Source organism: Myodes glareolus, chromosome 8 (assembly GCF_982192425.1).
Source record: "Myodes glareolus chromosome 8, mMyoGla1.1, whole genome shotgun sequence".
In the NCBI taxonomy this organism is placed as follows: domain Eukaryota; kingdom Metazoa; phylum Chordata; class Mammalia; order Rodentia; family Cricetidae; genus Myodes; species Myodes glareolus.
In genome coordinates, this window is record NC_142033.1 from 3,602,369 (window position 1) to 3,627,664 (window position 25,296).

General features: G+C 41.0%; 1 protein-coding gene across 6 annotated transcripts in view; it reads right to left on the bottom strand.

Annotated features, from left to right (window-relative positions):
- Positions 1–8,830: 8,830 nt before the first annotated feature.
- Positions 8,831–25,296, bottom strand: part of Znf326 (zinc finger protein 326) — a 73,681-nt gene continuing 57,215 nt past the window's right edge. For all 6 annotated transcript variants that reach the window (XM_085691543.2, XM_085691544.2, XM_087908764.1 and 3 more), the window contains exons 7-12: positions 23,344–23,455; positions 17,267–17,414; positions 15,955–16,054; positions 14,055–14,185; positions 12,896–12,991; positions 8,831–9,352 (exon numbers count right to left, since the gene is read on the bottom strand). In XM_085691543.2, the coding sequence (XP_085547669.1) occupies positions 8,999–9,352; positions 12,896–12,991; positions 14,055–14,185; positions 15,955–16,054; positions 17,267–17,414; positions 23,344–23,455 (941 nt within the window). In that variant the 3' untranslated portion in view covers positions 8,831–8,998. The remainder of the gene's footprint in view (positions 9,353–12,895; positions 12,992–14,054; positions 14,186–15,954; positions 16,055–17,266; positions 17,415–23,343; positions 23,456–25,296) is intronic.

Genomic DNA, 25,296 nt, shown 5'->3' on the forward strand with positions numbered 1-25,296 from the left:
GCAGATGGGAGGCAAAGGAGCACAAAGGTGGGCTGCATGGCTGTGACTCCACGAGGGAGGGAAAGGGCGGTGGAAGACGGGTCAGGAGGGCGGTGCCACATACAGGAGCTATCCATCAACAAATGTGGTTCCAAAGAAAGGCACGCAAACAGGTGGCCTGAGTCTGTCCAACCACATTCAGTGTTCAGTGTGAGTAAATACTCATGCACGCGCACACACACACACACACACACACACACACACACGGGCCATATCCTTCCTATGCAGAAAGAAAGGAGGTGGTAACTTCTCAAGAAGAAAAACAAACCAGCAGCAGTCAGGGAGACAGTGAATGGGCTACCAGAGGAGAACGTTTGCCTGTCTTTTTTCCTAGGCCCACCACTGATCGGTTCCTAATGGGACAGGGATGCATTTGTAACGGAGTGGGCAGAAAACGGTTTTCTCCCTCCATCTCTACTTTCCAGCACTGTGAATCCTTAGATTCCCCTGAAGCCCTGTGGCTGGGAGGAGACCAGTTGGTGGGAACAAGTTCCCACCTTACCAACGATGACCCCAGCAACCCTGAGCCTAAAAGGGCCGAAAGAAACTGGGGCCCCTGAATGGGGAAGGAAACCCAAACAACAACAACAAGACATGATCTTTATGTATCTTAGTTAGAAGCCAGTGCTGCCAGATGCACCTGAGGTGCTCCTAAGTTATGATTGCCTCTTGTCTTTAAGATTCCCAAGCCAAGAATTATCTGTGTGTTGTCCCTGGCTACTAAGCACCTGCCATTATCATTTCGCACATAGTAAGTATTCAGAATAAATAGGAGAACAGATAGATACATCTGTAACAAGATCATCTGGGGTATCCACATGTGGCATTCCCTGTCTTAGAAGATGGAGACCAAAAAAGAGCAAGACCTTCAGGGGAAGCAGAAGTCAGTGAACATAGAAACATCTACTGCATGTCGGCACGTGCTCTGACAAGCTAAACGAGCGTGAGGCTCGGAAGTTCTTGGTAGAAGGAGGGGTTCAGGGACCCCTGAGAAGCTTGCCATGAGCAATGAGTCAGGGAGGCTCCTAGTCTTGACTCTGCATCAGGTACTCCTAACACCTTTAACAGAACACTTAGAGATCCAATTCTTACTTCGCTAATTAACTAAACCAGTGGTTCTCAACTAAGAGTGACTTTCCTCCTGGGGGCATTTGACAACACTTGGACATATTTCCGATGGTTGTAACTGACTTCGTACTCCTGGGCTTAGTTAAGTAGAGGCCAAGATTGCTGCCAAAGAGCCTCCAAGACACAGGACAAGCTCTCACAATGAAGGATGACCCCGTCTAAAATGTCAGTAGGGCCAAGGCTAAAATCCCATGCCCCAGAATGAAGAATCAGAAGGTGGCTGCAGAGAATGCATACTGCTCTTGCAGAGGACCCAAGTTCAATTCCCAGGGCCTGAGGTGGCAGCTCACAATCCCCAGCCTTCTTCTGCCCCCCACTGGTATCTGCATCTCATGTGCACACACACACACACACACACACACACACACACACTTCAAATATATTAGTCAGTCCTATTCCTTAGTAGTACATATTAAGTCCAGGGTCTCAGGGAAGCATTGCTCCATTCGCTTTAAACGGTGGGGTTTTCCTTCTATCGGTTGCCACTTGCAGCATGGAACAGGCTCAGCCTCTTCCTCCTGAGTTTGCAACGACGCCGATCATATGTTCAGTGGCCTTCAGCTGGATATGTGTGTTCCCCATAGGAAGTTTATAACTTGTAAGAGGAGTTTTATGCAGAGTACAAATTGGAAGTGTTACAGGACTACCTCTTGAGGCTGCTGAGCTGTGCAAACAGCATTGCTTTATCTGACGCGGCGGCTTCGGATTGGTCCATCTGTTCGCCCCAGGGCTGACTGGAATCACGGAACGGGGACATCACGTCGTACCCCAGCTGCTGCAGAAAGCCACAGGAAGAAAGGGAGATTTATGAGTATTTGGGTTGGACTGAACCAAGGATGCAGGAGCTACACAGCAGGGAGCCTGGCGACTCGAAATTGTAGGCATTATGCAAAAAGAAAATGCAGAGTGAGGTGTCCAGGGAGTCCCCCAGCAGCAATTGGGCATCTTCACAAAATCTCCAAAGAATCAATTTAACAGTTATTAAAGAACACCACCCCATTGTTGAAAACGCTGAACTTTATGCCTCCAGAAGGGATACTGGGATTCTCAGGGAAACATCTGTCATTTAGTAGTGACAGTGACCTCAGCACTGACAAGCAATTCAAGTCTCAGCTGGGAAGAACGAGTTAACCCTTTGTGGGCAGCCAGGCTGAGAAGACCACCATGAGCAGTCACTGGTATTCTTGTTTGCCCAAGATCTTTGACACACAAGGAGAAAGACTATTGATAACTAGGATTAGATATTATTTCCTTCCCATTTTATCAAATTATCAGGTCTTGATTTTGTTAGTTTGGGTCAGAAGCCTACACAGACCTTGAGAAGAAATGAGTGTGTACAATGTAATCATCAAAACAGATTCTGAAAACTCAAGGCTACTTCGTTTCTCTTCGGTAGGATAGCCACCTGTCAGATTCCCATGCCCTGTAAACAACCTAACGACACTGTAGGGGCCACACATAAAACGTGAAGGCAGAGAAGGCCAAAAGACTGTCCAGAAAAAGGGAAGGAATTAGAGGTGTGAGGGATGAGAGGGTAAAGGGGGTGATTGCACCCAAAATATATTACATGCACATATAAAATGTCAATGAATCCATTCCTCATATACAATATACGTATATTATATATATATATATATATAATTATCTTATAAAATGTTTTTGAAACTATTCAAAGTAAGGAATCTTTGAACCCAAATATCTGTACTAATTCTACACCCAGATTTGTCAGCCAACACTTGCTTTACTCTTATCTGATTACCAAAAATCAAATAAAATAAACTCTGGTTTTGGGTAACAACAGGAAAAGTGAAGTAGGAGCAGCCCCGAGCTCCTGAAAAAACGAGGGGCTTCCTCATTCGTGGCCCCTTTGGAGAACCCAGCATGGGAGGCGAGTTTACCTTCATCTAGCCGATGAGAAACTAAGGCGTTTGCTCACACGCCTTTCCCGAGACAAACCTAGAAAATGACGCTGCAGTTCTGGCAGCAAACTGTACATGATGTCATCACAGGAAAGACGCATGGTCACCACGGCAAAGGGAGGTTCGGCTACTGCCGCTCACTCCCAGGCCTGTCAAGCACCAGGACCACGCAGCCAACTGTGTACTTGGTGACACCATTTCAACGTCCCAGAGGCAAAGCCAACTCAACATACCCCCACGCTGATTTAGCATCTTCCTCCTAACTCTAGATCTGCCTCTCTTACCTCGGGAAACAGTCTTAACATCTCTCTGTGTCTGTAAATAATCAGGGACCATGTAAGGGATCATGAGGAAAAGTACAGACGCTGGTAGAAGCGCTACATCTCAGTCAGTGCTTTCTGCTTTAATTCATTATGTTTCTCTGTCTCAAAACACAGCAACACTATTATATCCATTCAAAATAAAACCAGGAACAGCAGGTTTGGAGAAAAATTCCCCCATCCAGATGTAAGTTCCCTCATCAGAGTCCAGCACCATGTGTTTATCCTATGAATAAACTCTTTTCAGGCTGCTATGCAAACAGCTTGGACTTTATGTATCTATACATGGGTAGAGTTTTCCAAATGGGATTCTAGTATACAGTGTAACTCGACTTTTCTTTGCCAGATCAGCATATGCAACCTGTTTCTTTCCAACGGCTGGAGCATGCCTGTCCCATCATTTAACCATTGTTCTTACTGATGAGGTTATTTCCAGCTTCCTGTCACTGCCAGGAATGCTGCGAAGACCAGCCTCACAGAGATTTCAGCAATTCTTAAACCAGAGCAGTTGTGTTCCCCACCCCACCCCCGAACCCATTTGATCACTTCTGATGCGGGAGGGCATCCTGCCGCTGATGACAAGGCAGATTTCTTTTATGAAAAGCTTTGTACCATCTTCCTGTCAGTACAACTTCCGTACCTTTTAGATTGGAAGCTAACAGTTACCCTTTATTACTAGGTCTTCAGACCTTAGACTTTCAGCAACTGTGTCTCTTTACAGACACAGCTATATCCAAACTGCCCACTACATCTGGAAAACGACACTTCTTCACCGACAGAAGTCGTTGCCGATCTCTGAACTAACTGGAGTCATTGATTTAATAAACTCTTGTGGCTCACCTGTATTTCCAAACATTTCTTCTGTTACTCTTCCATTTCCTTACGATATCTTTCGCCCTCCAGTACCCCATCCCTGCCACCCTTAGGCTAAACTCAAACGCACAAGCCAGGCCCTTGACGCTCCTGCCCCAGCCCCCCCCCCCTTGACGCTCCTGCCCCAGCCCCCCCCCAACGCTACATTTACAGCTGCAGATCATGCTGTTTAGTTTTTGACTAGTTTTAATGTACCAAACTCGTCACTTTTTCCTTAGGACTTCTGGGGTATGGATCTTTCCTGGAAGATTCTCTGTTCCGAAACCAAGTGACTTTCTCACCTGCTATTTGAACACTGTTATGTGCCCCTCCATCTACTTGAAATTTCTGTGCATTGTGTGGTAGAGGTATCCATCTTTCCCAATGTCTTTAGCTCCTTCACCGGCTGTTTTCCACAAATGACTCTTACAAATGATGTATGTCTTTGTAAGTTCTTACTGCACTGTCTTCTAGTATGAAATAGAAGCTCCCTTGTCCTCACTGCTTTGTAAACTGCTTTTACACGTGAAGTCCTGAGCCAGTTGCAACTGCATTGACCTAATGGCGCTGCTGTCTGTCCTTCCTACAGAACCTCTTGTGCAGCCAGCCACTGCCTCTGAATCGAAGCATCCCTTCTTACAAAGAGGAGGACATTAAGACTCAGGAAGTGTAGGGAGCTCAGAATCTTACACGATTCACAAAGCCTCTCCCCAGGGTTATGTGACAAGCAGTTCATGGGAAGGAAGGCGATGTGCTGTACCGAGCTGCTGAGACATTGTGCAGGAAACTCCAGGGCTATGTATTGCCTTTATTATGTTTAGAGATGTTCCTTGTATCCCTGTTCTCTCCAAGACCTTTATCATGAAGGGATGTTGTATTTTGATTTTGTGGAAGGCTTTTTCAGCATCTAAGATGATTATATGGTTTGAGGGGTTTTTTTTTTCCAGTTTGTTTATATGGTAGATTACATTGATAGATTTTTGTACGTTAAATGATCCCTGCATCTCTGGGACTAAGCCTACTTGGTCATGGTGGATTTTTCTGATGTATTCTTGGATTCGATTAGCCATTATTTTATTGGGTATTTTTGCATCAAAGTTCATGAGTGTGACTGGTCTGTAATTCTTTCTTAGTAATGTCTTCATGTGGTTTGGGTATCAGGGTAATTGCAGCCTTGTAAAAAAGAGTTTGGCAACATTCTGCTTCTACCGTGTGGAACAATTTGAAGAGTTTTGGTATTAGTTCTTCTTTGAAAATCTTGTAGAACTCTGAGACTCCATCTCACACCTGTAAGAATGCCAAGATCAAAAATACTGATGACAACTTATGCTGGAGGGGATGTAGGATGAAGGGAAGACTCCTCCATTGCTGGTGGGAGTGCAAACTGGCACAGCCCCTTTGGATATCAGTATGCAATTTCTCAGAAAATTAGGAAACAACCGTCCTCAAGACCCAGCAATCCCATTTTTGGGTATATACCCAAAGAATGCTCAATCTTACCACAAGGACATGTGCTCACCTATGTACATAGCAGCATTGTTTGTCATAGCCAGAACCTGGAAACAACCTAAACGCCCCTCAAATAAAGAATGGATAAGGAAAATGTGGTAATTTACACAGAAAAAAAAAAAAAAAACCATAATGACATCTTGAAATCTGTCGGTAAATAGATGGATCTAGAAAACATCATATTGAGTGAGGTAACCCAGACCCAGAAAGACAAATATCATGCCCAGACCCAGAAAGACAAATATCATATGTACTCACTCATAAGTGGCTTTTAGACCTAAAGCAAAGAAAAACCGGCCTACAATTCACAACCCCAGAGAAACCAGACAACAAAGAGGTCCCCAAGAGAGACATGCACGAATCTAACCCACATGGGAAGTAGAAAAAGACACATCTCCTGAATGAATTGGGATCATGGGAGAAGATAGAAAGGGAGAGGTGGTGTAGGAGGTCCTTCTGTTTATGTGTTGCTTTCATTAGTTAATCAATAAACTGCTTGGCCCGATAGGGCAGAACTTAGGCAGAGAAGACAGAACTGAATTCTAGGAGGAAGAAAGCAGAGTCAGAGAGCCACCATGGAGAAGCCAGGTCAGACATGCTAAATCTTTCCCAGTAAGCCATGACCTCATGAACACAGATTAATAGAAAAGGGTTAAATCAAGATGTGAGAGCTAGCCAATAGGAGGCTAGAGATAATGGGCCAGGCAGTGTGTAAATGAATACAGTTTCTGTGTGATTATTTTGGGTGTAAGCTAGCTGGGTGACCAGGACAACAAGCAGCCCATTCCTCCTCTTACAGAGTGGGAAGGGAAGGGACTGGAGAAAAATGTATAGTTCAATAAAAACAAAAAATATGTAGCTTCTTTCATGACTCATCCTTCCTTCCAGATCATATCTGTAGCACAGAGTTTACATTTCTGTTGTAATGGAACTTTAAATTTTCCTCAAACTACCTTTTTGTTTTTTGAGACAAGGTTTCTCTGTGTAGCTCTTGCTGTCCTGGCACTTGCTCAGTAGACCAAGCTGACCTTCAACTCACAGAGATCTGCCTTCATCTGCCTCCCAAGTTTTAGGATTAAAGGCATAAGCCATCACTGCTGGTTCAAACTATTAATCTATCAGTAATAGTTTTTCAACTGTTATTTGGGGATGTTGCCTCCATAATCATCCTGCCTGAAAAGTCTACAGTGTCCTTCCCTAACATTTCTCAGGTTACGTTAATCTCAGCAGCGTAGTCATTATGGTTCAGAAAATCCATACTTGTCCCCAACTAGTTCCTAGGATCTCATCCACACTTTCTTTAGAGTGTTGGATTTATAGGAGGCTAACCCACACAGCAACTGTTCACATAGCTGCTGGGAACCAACTCTGGGCCCCATTCTTAGCCAATAGTTTACACACTGAGCCATTTTCCCAGTCCTAGAAAATTTAGTTTCAAAGGCTTAATTTTGGCTGGGATGTGGCTCAGCAGCTATGAGTGCTTACTACACAAGCATAAAAACCCGAGTTCAAATTCCTAGAACATAAACATACAGGTATGGGCACACACAGGCTGTAACTCTAACACTGTGAGGGACAGAGACAGGAAAATCTCTGGGGCTTACTGACTACCACCCTAGCCCCAGCTGCAGTGAGATCCTGTCTCAGGGAAACAAGGCAAAGCATGAGAGCATCCCACACGTATGTGGGAGCTGTGGATGTGTACAGACATGTAATACTCACACACGTCTACAGGTGCTCATACATTCATCAACTTAGTGTTTTATGTTAGTTGACCATTTAATGCCTCAAACTTTGAGAAGTTAAACTTCATTAATTGTCACCTGCTATGAAACTTAGGCTACTGTGAGACTCCTAGCAGTGGGAGCAGGGCTGTCCCTGACACTTTGGCTGTCTTTTAGGACTCTGTTCCTCATACCAGGCTGCCATGCCCAGCCTTGATACAATGGGAGGAGATTAGCCCCACAACTTGACATGCTTTATTGATACCCATGGGAGGTCTGCCCCTTTCTGAATAGAAACAGAGGAGTGGATTTGGGAAGGGGGTGGGGGCAGGAGTGGGAAGAGAGGAGGGAGGGGAAACTACAGCCAGGATGTAAAATAAGTGAATAAATTTAACCAATCAAAAAGTTTCCCAAGCCCAAAAAACAACCTGCATTAATGACAATGACTTAAGAGTGCAGCTCCTGATCACCAGAAGCATGGCTTCTCAGCTGCACAGACTGCTGCCTCTGAAGACAGCACCTGAAGCAGGCCAGTGTCCTCGGCTCTTGATGAACATGTGGCTACAGCTCCTTTTCTTTTCAAAGGAAGGAACTTGAAAGAGTAAAGGAGAAATAATTCATTATTTTTTTAAAAACAGAAAGCTTGACTCTTGGTTCTCCGGGTAAAACAGACACGACAAAAGAGCACACATTATTTGTATTAAATTGTATTTTCAGGAAGATTCCAAGGTTTGACATAGGCACAGAGAAAAGAACGAACTAAAGCTAGTATAAACAAGATCAGTTACAGACTGACCTCTGAAATGTGTTAGAAAACATACAGTAGTCACACTTTTTAAAAATATGATTGAGGAAAAATGTTTCAAGTCTTCTCAATCACTTAAAATACTTGTGAGCTAAACTCATACATTAAGGCAGATATTGATTTTTAAATACTCATTTAACTGATGAAATGTTTAATCTGCAATCAAAGGAGAAAATTTGTTTAAAAAAAAGAAAACATTTTATTGCTACAAAGGTAACTAACTGTACACAAAAGCTGTTAAGCCATCTTAATGCTGTTATTCAATGTAAAAACAAAAACAAAAACAAAAAAAACCCACAATCAGGACAAAATACTTGCCCAATCCATCTCTTCTAGAGTAAGAATTCAAAAAATGAATGCACACTTAAAGGTTCACTCCCAAGAGCAGCATTTAAGTTAAATTGATTACAACAGATAGAGGAACAACAGACATCTGTTATCCTGAACACCAATACGGTAATAAAAATTAAGCTTAAAAATCATATAAACAATTTATCATATCTAAGTTTGGTATCTATAAAAACTAAACTGAAATCATCTTAACTTCATTTTATTAAACAAGTGCCAAACATTTAGAAATTATACAAAACAAATTTTATAGGTGGAATGCATGCAACATGGTATCAATTAATATCATAATCTATTAAATGTCTTTTCTTTTCTACAGTAGGACAGGGTGCAAAGCTCCACTCGTCTAACACACTACACCTGACTGTGCTCACACTGCTCAGCAGGACAGGTGGCAGACTCCTCCTTCCCCTCCTCCTCCTCCTCATTCTCTGCTTCTCCCAGGTTCTCATCGTCCCCTGATTCTGCTGTTCCCTCCCCTCCCTCTAGGTCTCCTTCTCCCTCCACTACTCCAGCTTCCCCTCCTTCCTCTTCTTCTTCCACCTCTTCTGTTTCCCCCACTTCCTCTCCTTCTTCATCCTCCTCCCCCTCCTCCTCCTCTTCCTCGTCCTCTTCTTCAATGGGTTCATCAATCTTCTCTTCATCCTCTTCATCTCCTTCTATCTGCTGATCCTGAGAATGATCTTGAATTTCAAAAGGATTCTCTCCCTAAACAAGAGAAAGTGGCACTTACAGTCAACACATTTTTCTATCAGTGATACTTGCTATGTCATGAAAAATAGTATTTGAAGTTCTTTTTACTTTATGACAAACATATTATATATTTTTAAGTATCTACTTCATCCCAATGTGAGGATATAATTTACTAGCTATTTTATTTTACATACCATAAATTAGAGCACTCAGAAAGTCAAAATTTTTAACTGAATTTCATACATGGAAGCAGAACTGTGTGCTGTAACACAAACAGAGCAGCTGCTGCAGATGATCTGCTCAGACACACCTACTCACTGTGCTTCTCTCTGAGGTCTCCTCAGAACTCAGGAAGAACCAGGTATCTCGATTTGGCCACTAGGTATCATGCCTTATAGTTACACTTCTAAAAACTAGACAAACATTTATTTGACAAACATTCACGGATACAATTTTATCGTTTTTATTATTTTTATCTCCTGAGTGTGTGTACGTGGAAGCCAGATAACCAGCAGCAATAGGATCTCTCCTTTCAGAGTTCAGGCTCGATGGCAAGCGCCTTTATTTGACTGAGCCACCTCATCAGTCCTACAATTTTATTTTAGTAATTATTTATTTGGGTTAGGCCTCCTATAAACCGGTCATACTGGAAGACTATATAATCAGGGAAATGAAGAGGCTGTGAAGCTTACTAAGCAGAATCTACTAGGGCTGGTGCTACCTTGTAAGATGGACCAGACAGTTAGGATGGGAAGACGAAGTGGGTGGGTACATGCCACATACAACTAGAACCTGAGAGGTCTGAATGTTTAATAGGCACCTATAAATTTTCAGCTCAAATGGAGTGCCCAAGTGAAATATTTACACTAATAGATGACTTGTATTAAGTCGACAGTGGAATCAGCGTCCCACCTGGGATAACCTAAAGTGGACTACAGGGCTAAAACCCTGGAGCAGCCTACACAGGAGCAGGAGTAAGAGAAGCAGAACATTATCTGACAAAATCACAGTTTAAAGAAAGAATGATAAATGAGTAGCATTAAACAGTAGAACAGATAAAGGTAAAAAAGGATTGAAAAAGTCATTAGAGTCCATCATTATTAACAATGAATGAAGAAGGCTCCTAAGTATTTAGTTTTGCATGTTTTAAATAAAAGGACCTTAATTTTTGTGTTTGTATATGGAGTACATGTATGTTCAAGTGTATGTGGAAGTCGGAGGACAACTTCTGGTGTCATTCCTCAGGACCCACTGTCTGTGCACCATGATTTTTGAGGCAGGGTCTCTCCATAGCCTGAGGCTTTCCAATTAGGCTAGGCTAGCTCACCAGAAATCCCCAAGGACACTCCTATCTCCACCTCCCCAGCACTAGATATCAAACATGCATCCCCATGCTCAGCTTTCTTAAATGGGTTCTGGGCTCAAACTCAGCAAGTGGTTTACCAAATGAGTTAAGTCTTAAGCCCCAGTAAGCTGATTTAAAGCACTGGCTGTGGTAACTGACCACTGATAACTGTAAGCTGAGGAGGACAGCAACGGCAGCTGTCCCGGGGCAGGTCTCTATAACCCATTTCCTATCAAGCTGACAGAAGGCACACAGGGAAAGAAGCTGTCAGGGACTGGAGCTCTTTCTTACCAAAAGTAGTAATGTCTAGTCACTCAGAACTTCTGAATCAAAATTGCCAGGTAGAAGCCTAGTAACAAACACTTCAGGAGCTGGGCAGTGGTGGCACTCACCTTTAATCCCAGCATTCGGGAGGCAAAGGCAGGTGGATCTCTGTGAGTTCAAGGCCAGCCTGGTCTACAGAGTGAGTTCCAGTACAGCCAGGACTATACAGAGAAACTCTGTCTTGAAAAAAACAAACCAAAAAAACCAAGCAAACAAAAAATAGAAAGAAAAGAAGAAAAGAAAGACTTCAGGGTATACTAATTTGAAAAGCCTGGGAAATTAATTCAGAAGGTCTTTAAAAGGACTTGGGTAGTTTTCTACTTAACCACCCCTTTCAAAAACACCCTGATGATACTTTTCCAGGCGAGAACTATTCAGTTATAGCACATCATAGGAAGTGAAGATCCTATGGCAGGGCAAACTATCTTTTAAAGTATGGTAAGAAAAGGTAGTGAAAAATGCGGGAGCTGGAGTCCAGGAAAAATGAGGTCACTGTTTAGGAAAATCCTAAGCACTGTCTGGAGAAGACAATACTAAGGGGAAATAAGATTCAAAGGGAGCGGGAGAATGATGAAACCAGACCCCCAATGAATGAGAAAATGGCAACAAAAGTGAGGGATCATATATAAATATACACATAAATCTATGGTAGAAGTTCACGTTGCTCTCTATCTCCCTAAATGCAAAACATGTGCAAAAGGAGCGGCGGGCTGCGTTCCCAGTGGGCCTTCTGTCTATGTGTTACTTTCATTGGTTAATAAAGAAACTGCCTTGGTCTTTTGACAGGGTAGAATTCAGATAGGTGGAGTAGACTGAACAGAATGCTGGGAGAAAGAAAGCAGAGTCAGGCAGACATCATGATTCCCCTTCCCAAGACGGGCGCTGGCTAGACTCATGTCGGTAAGCCACGACTTCGTGATGACATATAGATTATTAGATATGGGTTAGTCAAGATGTGAGAGATAACCAATAAGAGGCTAGAACTAATGGGTCAGGCAGTGTTTAAATTAATACAATTTCCGTGTAATTATTTCGGGTGCAAACTAGCCGAGGAGCCGGGATCCCGGGAATGCAGCTTGCCGCTCCTTTTGCAACAACCATGGAAGTGGGGAGAATCAGGATGAAATCTGGGCAATGTGAAGAGGGGAAGATTTGAAGAAGTAACTATGGGAGGCTCAAGACAACCTTAAAGAACAAAAACCAGACAAAACGGGTTGGGGAAATAGCTCAGTCATAGAAAGTTTGCCACATAAACATAGGGACCTTGGTTTGAGTCTCAGAACCCAAATTTAAAAGGCAGGCCTAGTAACATGAGCTTGTTATCCCAGAGCTGAGAAGGTAGAAACATCAGTCTTGAGAAATATGCAAGCCCTAGACCAATCATAGGCCCTGTCCCAAAAACAAGGTGGATGGCTGCTCCTGAGGTGGCATGTTCAAGGTTGTCCTCTAGCATCCGAAAGCATTTACAATCTCACATACAGCACACGTGAGTAAAACTAACATCGTGATCTTCTCTTCTTCACCTGTCACTGTTCTGATTCCAATAGTTAAGAGAAACAATATGCTACCTATAAGCAAAATAGTAAGTTTAAAGTTCTTCCCAGCATGTGGTACTGTAGTTATTTTAGTATCACAATATGGACTCCATAATATCACAATGGTGGACTCTATCCACCATTTTAGTTATACAACAAAAACACTTCCTAAGAAGCTTTTGTTGCAGGGCTGGAGAGGTGGCTCAGAGGTTAAGAGCACTGGCTGCTCTTCCAGGAGTCCTGAGTTCAGTTCCCAGCAACCACACAGTGGCTCACAGCCACCTACAATGAGATCTGGTGCCCTCTTCTGGCCAGCAGGCCAAGAAAAAAACCCACTTTTGTCAGAAGTCTTACCTTAACAAAGCGCTCGTACCTCGCTTTCACGATTGGATTATTTAAGATGCTTGTAGCAGTCAGTACACTTTCTCTTTTTATTTGTTCCTTATAAGCCTGGAAAAACGGGACACAGTGAGACACTGGAAAGCCATAGCCTGGAAAGTTTATAGATGTAATGTGGTATTTCACACTCAAGTCCCTATATTTAAATGACTTTTTGTAAAAAGTTAAGCTATGAATAACTATAGCTACTGTACTTGTAACCTAAATCATTCAAGAATTAAGACCATGAACTTTCATAAGGCAGTAAAAATGTAGTATTCCCAAGTGAATTATCAAAACAAAATAATCCAAAAATAACCAGTCTTCTTCCGAGTTTTTAAGTTTTCACAGTAAGTATTATACAGAGGAGAAAGGGTAATAGTGTGTGTACCAGCAGACTGCACGGCTCAGGGTGCCAGCCTCAGGTGTGTGGGATTCACTTCACTACAAAACAGAAATTTAAGACTCAAGTCTCTTCTATTTGAATTTAATCTTAAATCATTAATTTTAAGTCTTTAAATACATTTTACATAAGAACACATTTCCCGCAATATAAGCACTCATGTTTCTTGAAGGAAAGCCAACTAGACAAAGCCCAGCATGAAGAGCAGAAATGTACACTAAGGAACAGGCAGACAGGAAGGTGCTCAGGGATATTCTATTCTGAAGTCATAATTGTTAAGCACTAATGCATTTTCCCAAACCATGAGAAAAATAAACCAGTTGTAATAAATGCTGAATCTTTAAATATATTTCTCCAGCTACCAGAAAAATAGGTCAGTCATAATAAAAACTTCCTTTCCTATTTGTTCTAATGCATACATGTTCACAAAACCATTTTGCAGCAACTTAAAAAAAATAAAAATGGCTAAGCTATGGCTTCCTGAATGCTCACCATCACCACCACCGTCTTATCGGGTATCACACGTTAGTTAACTGAATCCTTAAACAACAGCGCCAGTCTCATCTTACAGACAAGGAAAGTTCCAGAAGGAACTTCTCTAACAGCAGGACTCCAACGCAGAACGCCTTGCTCCAGAGCCGTGACCGCAACAGACACGCAGCGGCTCCCATTTCAGATAACAGCACAGGATGTATGAAACGATGGCCGCAGGATAATGAGATGTAAGCGTACCTGCTTCCCTTTGACATGGTCAGGAGACTTCAGGTGTTGCTGAACAGAGCTATGGAAGGCAGGGATGTAGACGCTACACGCACTACAGTGAACGGTCTCGACTTTCATCATGTGGTCATCCGCAGTGACACCTACAGAACAAGCGCGTTAGGAGGACACGCCCGCACACTCTTAGTTTTGACAAGTCAGGATCTTCCTCATTCATCTGTGTTCCTTACACCAGAAGGACTGGTGCATGTAGGCTCATGTCAAGTTCTTCCTCACCTCTCATATCTACATATGTAGTTTTTTTTTGGTCTGATGTAGAAGTGGGAGTTAAAGGGAGCCATGGATGCTGTAACCAAACCCTGGTCCTCTGCAAGAGCGGCTGTTTCTTAACGGTGACACCGACTCTCCAGCCCCACACCACAGTCTCTCACCAGTTATTCATCTATGCTTAGAACTCTTTTAGTCCACAGCCTCAAAAAACATAAAGCTAAATGGATGCTATTTTCAGTAAAATAAGACTTTCCATTATTATAAACGTGAGTGGGCAGGAAAAGCAAAAAAGATGCTGTAAGGAACAAAAACATCCATTCTCAAACTTCAAAATGATTGTGCTAAATGGGCCCTGAGCGGGAAACACAGAGCAGACGGCAGAGCACTCGCCTGCCTCTCACTACGAAGTGCAGTGGTCTGAGTGAGAACGCCCACACAGGTTCCAGGATTTGAACGCCTGGTACCCTTGTCTGAGGAGGTTTAGCTTTGCTAAAGGAAGCATGTCACTGAGGGCAGGTTTTGAGTGCTTAAAGTCTCACCCTATTTTCAGTTTGATGTGAGCTCTCGGCCCCTTGTTCCTGCCACTATGCCTGCCACTTGTTGCTATGCTTTGTGTGTGCCGTGCCTAGTATTTTAGCCTTACACTATACACAATGAAATCATGTGATCACATAACAGAATCCAAGAAAGAAAAAAAATGAAACTAGTCAGAAAAAAAGAATACTACAAAGTATTCAGAGAACATGTAAGAACAGGCTTAAAGGTTTCAGAGTATGGAATCAAACAAGAAGGAAAGACTGAACAACAGAAGAATTAATCATAAGAATTTCAGAGAAACAGAAGAGAGCTGGAGAGAAGGCTCAGAGATTAAGAACCAGTAATGCTCTTGCAGGGACCTGAGTCTGGTTCTCAACACCCATGTCAGGGTTTTTTTTTTTCTGAGTAACTCTAGCTCCAGGGAATCTGAAGGCCTCGTCGGGCCTCTGTGGACACTGCAGTCATGAACACAACACCCCTTGCCCAAATAATTAAAAAAAATAATAAAAATAAAATAGAGTTAAGAAAGACAAAGGGCAAATTAAAAAAGGCTCCATCTAATGCACTGGTTCTCGACCTGTGGGTCTTGATCCCTTTGGAGTTGCCTATCAGATATTCTGCATATCAGATATGTATACTACAATTCACAACAGTAGGAAAATGACAGTCATTAAGTAGCAATAAAATAATTTTATGGTTGAGGGGTCATCATAACGTGAGGAGGGAATTTTCCCATAGACCAGTTCTCAACCTTCCCAACACGGCGACTTTTTAGCACAGGTCTCATGCTGTGGCGACCCCACCCATAAAATGATTCTATTGCTACTTCCCGACTATAATTTCACTGCTGTTGTGAACTGCAATGTAAACACTTCTGAGACAGAGGCTTACCAGAGGCTGGAGCCCACAGCTGAGAACTGCTACTCTACAGTGAAGAAGAGGTCATAATAGACTTGTAAGCATGGAAACAAGAAGCTAGGAAGTCTGGATAAACCCGTCAGAGCTATAGCAGTACAGCTGTGAACGGCATCAATCTCAAAGGTTTCAGGTTATGATACATAAAATACAGATGTAAATTTACAAAACAACTTGACCAAATACTCACCTTCCATAACATCCTTTTCAATTATTTTGTAAGCTTCTGGGTGATTAAGTGTCTGTTGCTTACGAATAGAAGCTTTTTTAAACTTATTCACCATACATTCCTAGAAAATAAACAAAATGCAAACTGTCTCCAGGAGCACCGACCACATGCTCAGCACCACAGTCATCCTGTGGGGAGCACCAGCACTGGTGGGTGTTTCTGTCTGCAAGACCTAATTTCCTTTCACAAGAAGCCCACAATTACTTCAGAGACTATCATGAAACACTAGCAAACTGCTTGCTTTCAAAATGTCTTCTGGGTACCTAAAGGAGGATTAGAAGCTGCAGTGACCTCAGCTAAGTGGGTAAGTCATAAATGACCGAGAAGAACCGTTACAGGACACTCACAGCAACAAACTTTACCAAAGGACATAATTCTGCTGGCTACAGAGGTCTGACTGAGCTGTACTGTGAACTCCTTACCAGACCAGATTAGCTTTGTGCAGTCAGCAGTCCAGCTCCAGCCTCTTTTTTAGTTAGTTTGTTTTTGAGACAGGGTTTCCCAGGAGCTCTGGAGCCTGTCCTGGAACTTACTCTATAGCCTGGCTGACCTCGAACTCACAGAGATCAGCCTGCTCCACCTCCTAAGGGTTGCTTGGATTAAAAGCATGAGCCACCACTGCCCGGCTTCGAACCTCTTGCAGTATCTTTTTGTTTTGTTTGTTTCTTCAAGTCCCCAAAGTATCTATGCATTCTTGGCATTCCCACCTAAACAGACTATCTGTGCACCTGTGAACATGTTTTATTTTTAATTACAGTTGGCTCATTAACAGTAAAGCTTGGGGTCTTCAAAATAATCTATTAAATTGACAACCACACAAGGAAAACACAAAGACACCAGACAGATGCCCATCGCTCTGGTTCAGAATTCTGACTTTGGTACCTACGACAAGGTCATTTAGCTTCTATGGGCATGACCTTTCAATCATTACTTGGGAAAAAAAAAAAAAGAATTATGGAAGCTCATCCGAAATGAAGAATTCATGAAAATCATACTCCCAGGTACACAGTGGACTGCGTAGGAATGACAGATAGATCCGAATCATACAATGACTAAAGGATTTTCTGACAGCTTTCTCAGAAATGATCATGAAAAATGAGTCCTCACACTACAAATCCAAATTCTAAAATAGAATTCACATCTAATTAATTTTAACAACTTTCCTTAGATGAGTAATTATTAAATTTTTAGAAACATAAAAAGGTGAAAGAAATTATAAAAAATGAAATTCAGATCAAATAAAATGCTTCTCATTTCAAAAACCCCTACTTACATGTAAAAATTCCATAACTACTTTATCAAATTTGGTTTGTTTCTGAATATGATCCAATGTTTCCTGGTGTGAAGAACTTTCCAGATGCAGTTCAATATCTTTTTCTTCAAAGGTTCGAAATTTACAAAATGAACATGTGAATGCCATTCTACAAAGAAAAGAAATTTTCTTTAAGTATTACCTTATTAATTTAGATCTTCTAAAACTAATTTTACTGGCTGAAACAACTTTCTTTCCATTTTAGAACTCTTAAATTTAAGGCAGAGGAAAAACTAGTATTTCTTTACCTATGGACAGCATAGTCACTGGAGTACTTTGTGTTTTAAACCCTTGGGTATAAAAAGGACCAATAAGGTAATGACCTCAAGCCTTGCCCATTCAAAAGCTAAAGTTAATGTAAAGAAGCAGCAAGTTCCAAAATCTCACAACAAATTTTACACTTTGGCCCATCCTCAGGTTTCTAAACCATCCACAAAGCTAGGTAAACACAAAACAACTATCCAATCCTACAGAGCTCTGGTGATGCACAGTCCCCCAGCAGCCATCAGGATGACTGACAAGCCTACACTGTACAAATATACATTACTTAGAAGATGAAAATTCACCCAGAATTAATTCCTCTATAACTTTCCTACTTTCTTTTATTAAATATTTTTTCTTTTACTGTTGAGATTATAATATAATTATATCATTTACCCTTACCTTTCCTTCCTCCCATATACCCCTCCTTACTCTTTCAAATTATGGCCTTTTTTCATTAATTATTATTTATTGTTATATGCATATATACACACATATATGTACTCACATACACAAACACATATATATTCCTAAACATAACCTCAGTCTGTATAATGTTTCTTGCATGTATATTTAGAGGACTTATCATTAAGGATCAGATAATCAGCTGGTCTGTCCTTCCCTGAGGAAGAGGGAACATTCCTTCATTGCTGGTGGGAGTGCAAAATGGTACAGCCCCTTTGGATATCATTATGGTGATTACTCAGAAAATTAGGAAACATCCTACCTCAATTCCACTTTTGGGTATATATCCAAAAGATGCTCAATTGCACCACAAGTACATGTGTTCAACTATGTTCATAGCAACATTGTTTGTCATAGCCAGAACTTGGAAACAAACTAAATGCCGCTCGACCAAAGAATGGATAAGGAAAATGTGGTACATTTACACAATGGAGAACTACACAGCAGAAAAAATAACGACATCTTGAAATTTGTGGGAAAATGGATGGAGCTAGAAAACATCATTTTGAGTGAGATAACCCAGACCCAGAAAAACAAACGGTGCATTTCTCGCTAGGTGCTGTAGCAGCACACATACCTTGGCAGTAACTGATAGCTCTCTGATTAGACTAAGAGTTGATCAACTAGAGAGAAATCATGCCTGATCTAGAAACCTAGCCAACTCCCTAGGTGAAGTTATGAATTTTGAAGGAGAACCTTAACCGTAACCACCACTTTACCAGACCAGGACAACCCTGAGCACACTCTAAATATTTGTTCTTATACCCACAGGTAAGCGTAGTCTTTACCCCTCATCAAGGAAACTTCTTGCAACAGACAGAGACCATTATAAAAAACCAATCAAAATGGAGAGTTGTGGAGCCCAGTCCCCAAAACTCCCACACCTAAAACTTGGGGAACACTGTAGACGAGGGAAAAGACTGTAAGAGCCACAGGTTCAGGGAATTTGTTGTCAAACTGTTGTTTCCTAGTAATGTCAGAAGCTACATCCAGAAAACCTCCCTAACCATGAGCTGAATAAGGGCATGCCAAAGCGGACAGGCTCAACCTGCAGAGTACACACAGCTGAGATGCTCAGAGTGGGTTAGCCCTTTAAAACACACATACAAGTAAGACTACACTAACTCTTACATTTAGGAACATAGATGTAGATATACATACATGCATGTAAAAATTAATGAAAAAAGAACCCACCCATGAATTTCAAAGAGAGCAAGGAGGAGGGTATAGGAGGGTTTGGAGTGTTTTGGAGGAAAGAAAAGGAAGGAGGAAATAATGTAATTATATTATAATCTCAAAAATAAAATTTTATACAAAAACAAACTGTAACTCCTCTTTAAGGAGTAATTCACAGTGTGCTTCATTATGTTTCTTAAAGACTAGTAAATTAGGAGCAATAAAGCAGAAAAGGAAGAGCTTAATAAAGCTAGATACAAGATTATAAATGCAAATACCCAAGACCTAAGATCAAAGATAGAACAAATGAAGTATCTGCAAATTCAGATGAAACTTAACATTCTTTTCTACCCTTTATATACATTCATAGCAAATAACAATCGTTTCCTACTTAATATGAACAGAAATTCACACTGTAAGTAAAGCCTCCCTCAAAAGATTTCAGACACTATGTTAAAGATAGTCTGAGCTACACAGAACATTGATTTAATACACATCATTTCATCCTTTTCCTAATACATATACAACTGAAATTTTAATAAAAACATTGAGTAAGACATTTTCTGTATTTATGCTTTAGAAATGTTATATTCTTTATTACATTATTCTATATTATCTTAATATAAGGAGTCTTTAAAATTTTTCATGGTGACACATACACCTTTAATCCCAGCACTCAGGATGCAGAGGAAGGCAGATCCTTGTGAGTTCAAGGCCAGTTTGGTCTACACAGCGAGAGTTCCCGACCGCCAAGGCTACCCAGAGAAACCCTGTCTCGAAAAGCCACACACACAAAATTCCTGACAGAGAGGCACATGCCTGAAATCTCAGCAATTGTGAGGCTGAGAAAGGAGGCTCACAAATTCAAGACCAACATGGGATACACAGGGAGACCCTGCTCCTGTCTTTTGCCCTATAAATAATTTACATTTAATTATGTATTTTTCTACTTTTACTCTTTTCTCCATGTTATTGCAAATTCTTTAATTTTAATCTTTAACAATGAGCTCATAAGGTAATGAGTCTAGAACTGATATTTAGTTCCCACTAATACTTACAGCAAATCATGCTGTAATGAGAATTTTTTATAGATTAAACTCTTCTGTGTTTCAGATTATTTCCTTGGCAATATCAATGAATACAAAGTTGTTTAAATTTTTCAAATTGCCATCTAACTGAATTCTAATAGTTATAATATTATACAGTTCTGTTGGAGCCCACAAGACTACAGTGAATGCACAGCTGACCGACCAATAGGCAGATCCACAGGAAGCGTATACGTACACATGGAATAATCCATTTTGCAGAGCTGAGGGAACACTTGTCTTTTGAAAAAGTCACTGTTGTTTCTGTAAAAACTTTGTGAAGCCATGATTCTCCCTTCAAAATGGGATTCATTCCCAAAACACCTCATCACTGTGACTTCTGCATGGCAAGGGAGTGACCTTGCTCCATTCCCCCACACGAAGAGGTCTTGGAGCAACAGCATTCACCCTTTGTTCTAACAGTCAAATTTACATAGAGTCAATCGCACAAAATTACCTAACAGACCACATAGAAATGTGTAAAGTCAGGCACTTATAGCACGATGGGCTGGCTTGTTGGGGTTTTTCTGTCCTGCCCAGTTCCCACAGCTGTTTAGCCCCAAAGAAAATCACACAGAGATCTCTGTAAGTTAGAAAGCTGACGGGCCCATTAGGTCAGGCTACTTATTAGTCCTTGTAACTTATATTAACCCATTATTCTGATCTATTTTGGCTATATGGCTCAGTACCTTTTTAGCTTTGGTGGTCTGGGCAGGAGTCAGAGGAATCAACTTCCTCCTTCCCAGAATTCTCCTGTTCTCATTGCATCATTTCTACTTCCTGTCTGGTTTTCCTGCCTATACTTCCTGCCTGGCCAATCAGCGTTTATTTAAAATGATTGACAGATTACAGACAATTCTCCTGCATCACTGAGCAGGAAGGCAGCATGCCCCACCTTTACTAACAAATAAATTTGGGCGTCCCCAAAGCTGGTTATCACCAAAGAGATTTGATGAGGAGAATGGGTGAATCCAGGATTCAGGGAAGTTTAGTAACTTTATCTAATGGTTTGGGATGTCAGGTGCTTCCCCTTGGATGCTGGCTCTTTCCTGGTCGGCTCACATGTTCTGGAGCACAGCTTTGCCAGGTTCTACCTGCCCTCTCTGTGATTTTGATATGCATATTATCATTGTCCTTGCCTATTTTTCAAATATGTCTGTAAAACTACAAACCTCGTGGAGATCAGCCCTTATTCTATTTCTTCTCCTTATTCTTTTTTTGTTCTCTTCACTACTTCTTCTACTTCTTCCTCTCACTCTCCTTCTTCCTCCTTCTCCCTATTCTTTTCTCCACACCCTTTCATTTCACTTTTCCTCCTCACAAGAAAAATAAAGAACATGCAGAGGTAATGTATTAGTTAATTCTTTACCCTCAAATGCAGACATCCAATTCTGAGCCCTGAGAGGTACTGAGGCTTGCACTCAAGACTCCCAATACAGTTTCCCACTAAATTTTAAGTTAATTTGATTATACCTCAGCTAGTAAACCAGTCTTTTTCTAATATTTATTTTGTACTTTACTTAAATTACTAAAAGTCTCAACATTTTCCTTAAAGGTATTAACTAGCTATATTCCTTCACTAAATTACACATCAGATGTCTTAGTTTTCCTTCTTTAAAAAAAAAGAAGTGGGTAATTTTTAAACAAAATTAATGTTTAAATTAGTTGTCAGTTACTTCTAACAATTATATTTTCTAAGACAATTTGCTTTCAAATTTTGAGTCCTATAGCTTGAGAAAAGGCTCAAGGATTAAAAGCATGTACTGTTCTTGTAAAGGGCCCCAGTTCAGTTCTTAGCACCCACATGGTGGCTCCAGTTCTAAAGGATCCTATGCCCGCTCTGACCCCTGCAAGCACTGTGCATACATGGTGCACATGCATACATGCAGGCAAAGATTTATCAGATATAAATAAATCTTCTTTTAAAAAAGGTTGAGTTCTTGGTAAAATCTGTTCTTTTTTTTTTTTTAATTTATCTAAGTTTTATTTATGTGTGGGTATCCAAGAAGGGCAGAAGAGGCCACTGGATCCCTTAAAGCTGAAGTTACAGGCAGGTCTGTGACTCGCGACATAAGTGCTAGAACCGAACTTTGGTTCTCTGGAAGAACAATTCATTCTTTAACTGCTAAGACATCTCTCCACCTCCTCATCATTTCTTTTATACTGATATAGAACTGACTTTAAACCTGGGGTAGAGAAGTATCTACCTAACAGAGAAGAAAATTCTTCATTTTATTCTTTATTTTCCTTCCATTTTCCATGGCTTTTAAATTTCTAATCTATCTAGATGGGATAGAAGGATCCAAACTGACTCTAAAATTTGGTTGTTTAACCAAATCTTTTTACTTAGCATCATTATATGTATTAAATTCTTATGTAAATGCAGTCTGTACACAGGTTAATAATTCTGTCATTTGATTATAACTAGTTTTTATCAGCCTTGGGTCTTCATGCTTGTGCAATATGCACTCTTACTAAATGATCCATCTACCTAGCCCCACACTATGACCTTTGAATGTTTTAGTATCTAAAAATGCCAGTACCTCTTCAATTATTAATCTTTTTCAGAACTGTCTCTAGCATCTCTACTGGAAATAACACATACACTGGTGATACTCAAACTTTCCCAGCCGAGAACATCACTACGTCTCTGCATAGTCACAGCTCACCGCCCAAGTCCTGAGTGCAGGTGTGTCCCTGCACACTTCATCTGTGCAGCACTGAGCAGTGAACAGCTCCCACAGGGCTCTGTGCATCCCAGGCAAACACGACCTTTGGTGGTACTCCCAGCCCCATTTCTTTGTTCCTTTGCTCAAATCTTTCCCATTGACTACAACTTTTTCATATTCTACTTCATATATTTGCCATTTCTAAGAAAATTTTCTTTTGAAATAGGGTTTAATGTGTAGCCTAGTCTGAACTAAACTAACAATCCCCTTGCCATAGCCTCATAAGCAGCAATTACTGGACGTGGCACCATGCTTAGGAAAGGCACCCAGTTTAGAAGACTGCCTTTTAATAAGCCTCATTTTTGATTCTGTGAACACAAACCTGTATCCGTCTCCATATTTCTCGCTGTTTTTCTCTCGTCTACGTCTTTGCTTCTCCCGCCGTGCCTCAACTCGCCGCTTTTCTTCTTCTTCATTTTTAGGGTCAGTTTTTGCTAAGATAACAGGGGAAAAAACTTTATTTTAATATATTGCGATTCATTTCTATGTGATCACTTGCTACATATTTTTGTTTAAATATGCTCATATTTTGCTTATCCTTACCAAAATGGATGGTATCTATAGAGCCTAAAACTCATGAATACCTCACACACTTTAAGAAACACTGAAACAGGGGCTGGAGAGATGGTTCAGTGGTTAAGAGCACCACTTCCTTATCTAAAGGTCCTGAGTTCAATTCCCAGCAACCACATGGTGGGTTACAACCATCTATAATGAGATCTGGTGTCTTCTTCTGGCCTGGAGGCATGTATGTAGACAGAATACTGTATACACAATAAATAAATAAGTCTTTTTTTTAAAAAAAAAAACCACTGAAGGAGCCTGACCCAGGCCTGGATGGAGGGGAAAAAAACTCTCATTTATATTGTGAGGGTGGTCCTAAACCTTTTTAAAATATGTATCTATAGAATTCCAAAATAAAAACAACTTTCTCTTTTATTTATTCTACGACAATAGACAAAACATACAACTTCCCGCTCAAACTATGTTGAAGCACTGGATTCAGGAGTGTGAACAGTGCTGCCATATCATGTCAGCACCAGCATCGCCGAGCTCCTGAACACGCTTACACTCCAGACAGTAACTGCAGCCACTCAATAGTCCCTCCCACTTCAGTCCAGCTCTAAGACATCAGTAATCTCCCATTTACTCTCTGCACTCTGATATTTTATTTCAAATAGAATCAATTACCCTCTTTTTGATCTTGCTTTTATTTAGTATGTTTTCAAACATTAGTTATATTAGTTATACCATGTATCAGTACTCCACTCTCACATTTAATACTCCACTGACTGAATATATACTCACTGAAGAAACACTAATATGTTATACCACTTAGTACATCCACTTATACTGTGTAATGGTACCTATTTTTATACATCATTGCCAACGCTTGTTATTTTCTTTCCCACCCCCTCCCATTATAACATCTAGTGGGTATGAACCGGTATGACTAGTATCTTATTTCTTGTGCCTGCAGAAATGGCCCTGTGTTTAAGAGTACATATTGCTCTTGTAGAAGACCGAAGTTCAATTCTCAGCAGCCGTGTCCAGCAGTTGATAACTGCCTGTAACTACAGCTCCAGAGAATCTGATGCCTTCTGGCCTCTTTAGACACCTGCGCTCATGTGCATACACTCACACATAGTCATACAAACATGAGAGACGTGGAGAGGGAGGGTGTGGAATAGAGGTGAGGGGAGAATCTTACGGGGCTAGGGATAGGCTCAGCTAGTTGAATGCCTCCCGAGTATTCATGAAGCCCTAAATTCAATCCCCAGAACCACATAAATCCATGTTGTGGCACATGCTTGTAACACTCATGAGATTGAGGCACGGAGATCAGAAGTTCAGGGTCAGACTTAGCTACATAGCAAGTTTGAAGTCAGTCTAGGTTACATGAAACTCCAACTCAAAAAAAAAGAATCATCTGTTATGAATTCTCTGTTCAGTTCAGTACCCCATTTTTTAATTGGGTTAATTAGAGTTTTAGTGTCTAGTTTCTTGAGTTCTTTGTATATTTTGGAGATCAGGCCTTTGTCTGATGAGGGGTTGGTGAAGATCTTCTCCCAGTCCGAAGGTAGCCTTTTTGTCTTACTGACAGTGTCCTTTGCTTTACAGAAGCTTCTCAGTTTCAGTAGGTCCCATTTATTCATTGTTTCTCTTATTGTCTGTGCTGCTGGGGTTCTACTTAGGAAGTGGCCTCCTGTGCCTATATCTTGTAGACTACTTCCCACTTTCTCTTCTATCAGGTTCAAAGTGGACAGATTAATGT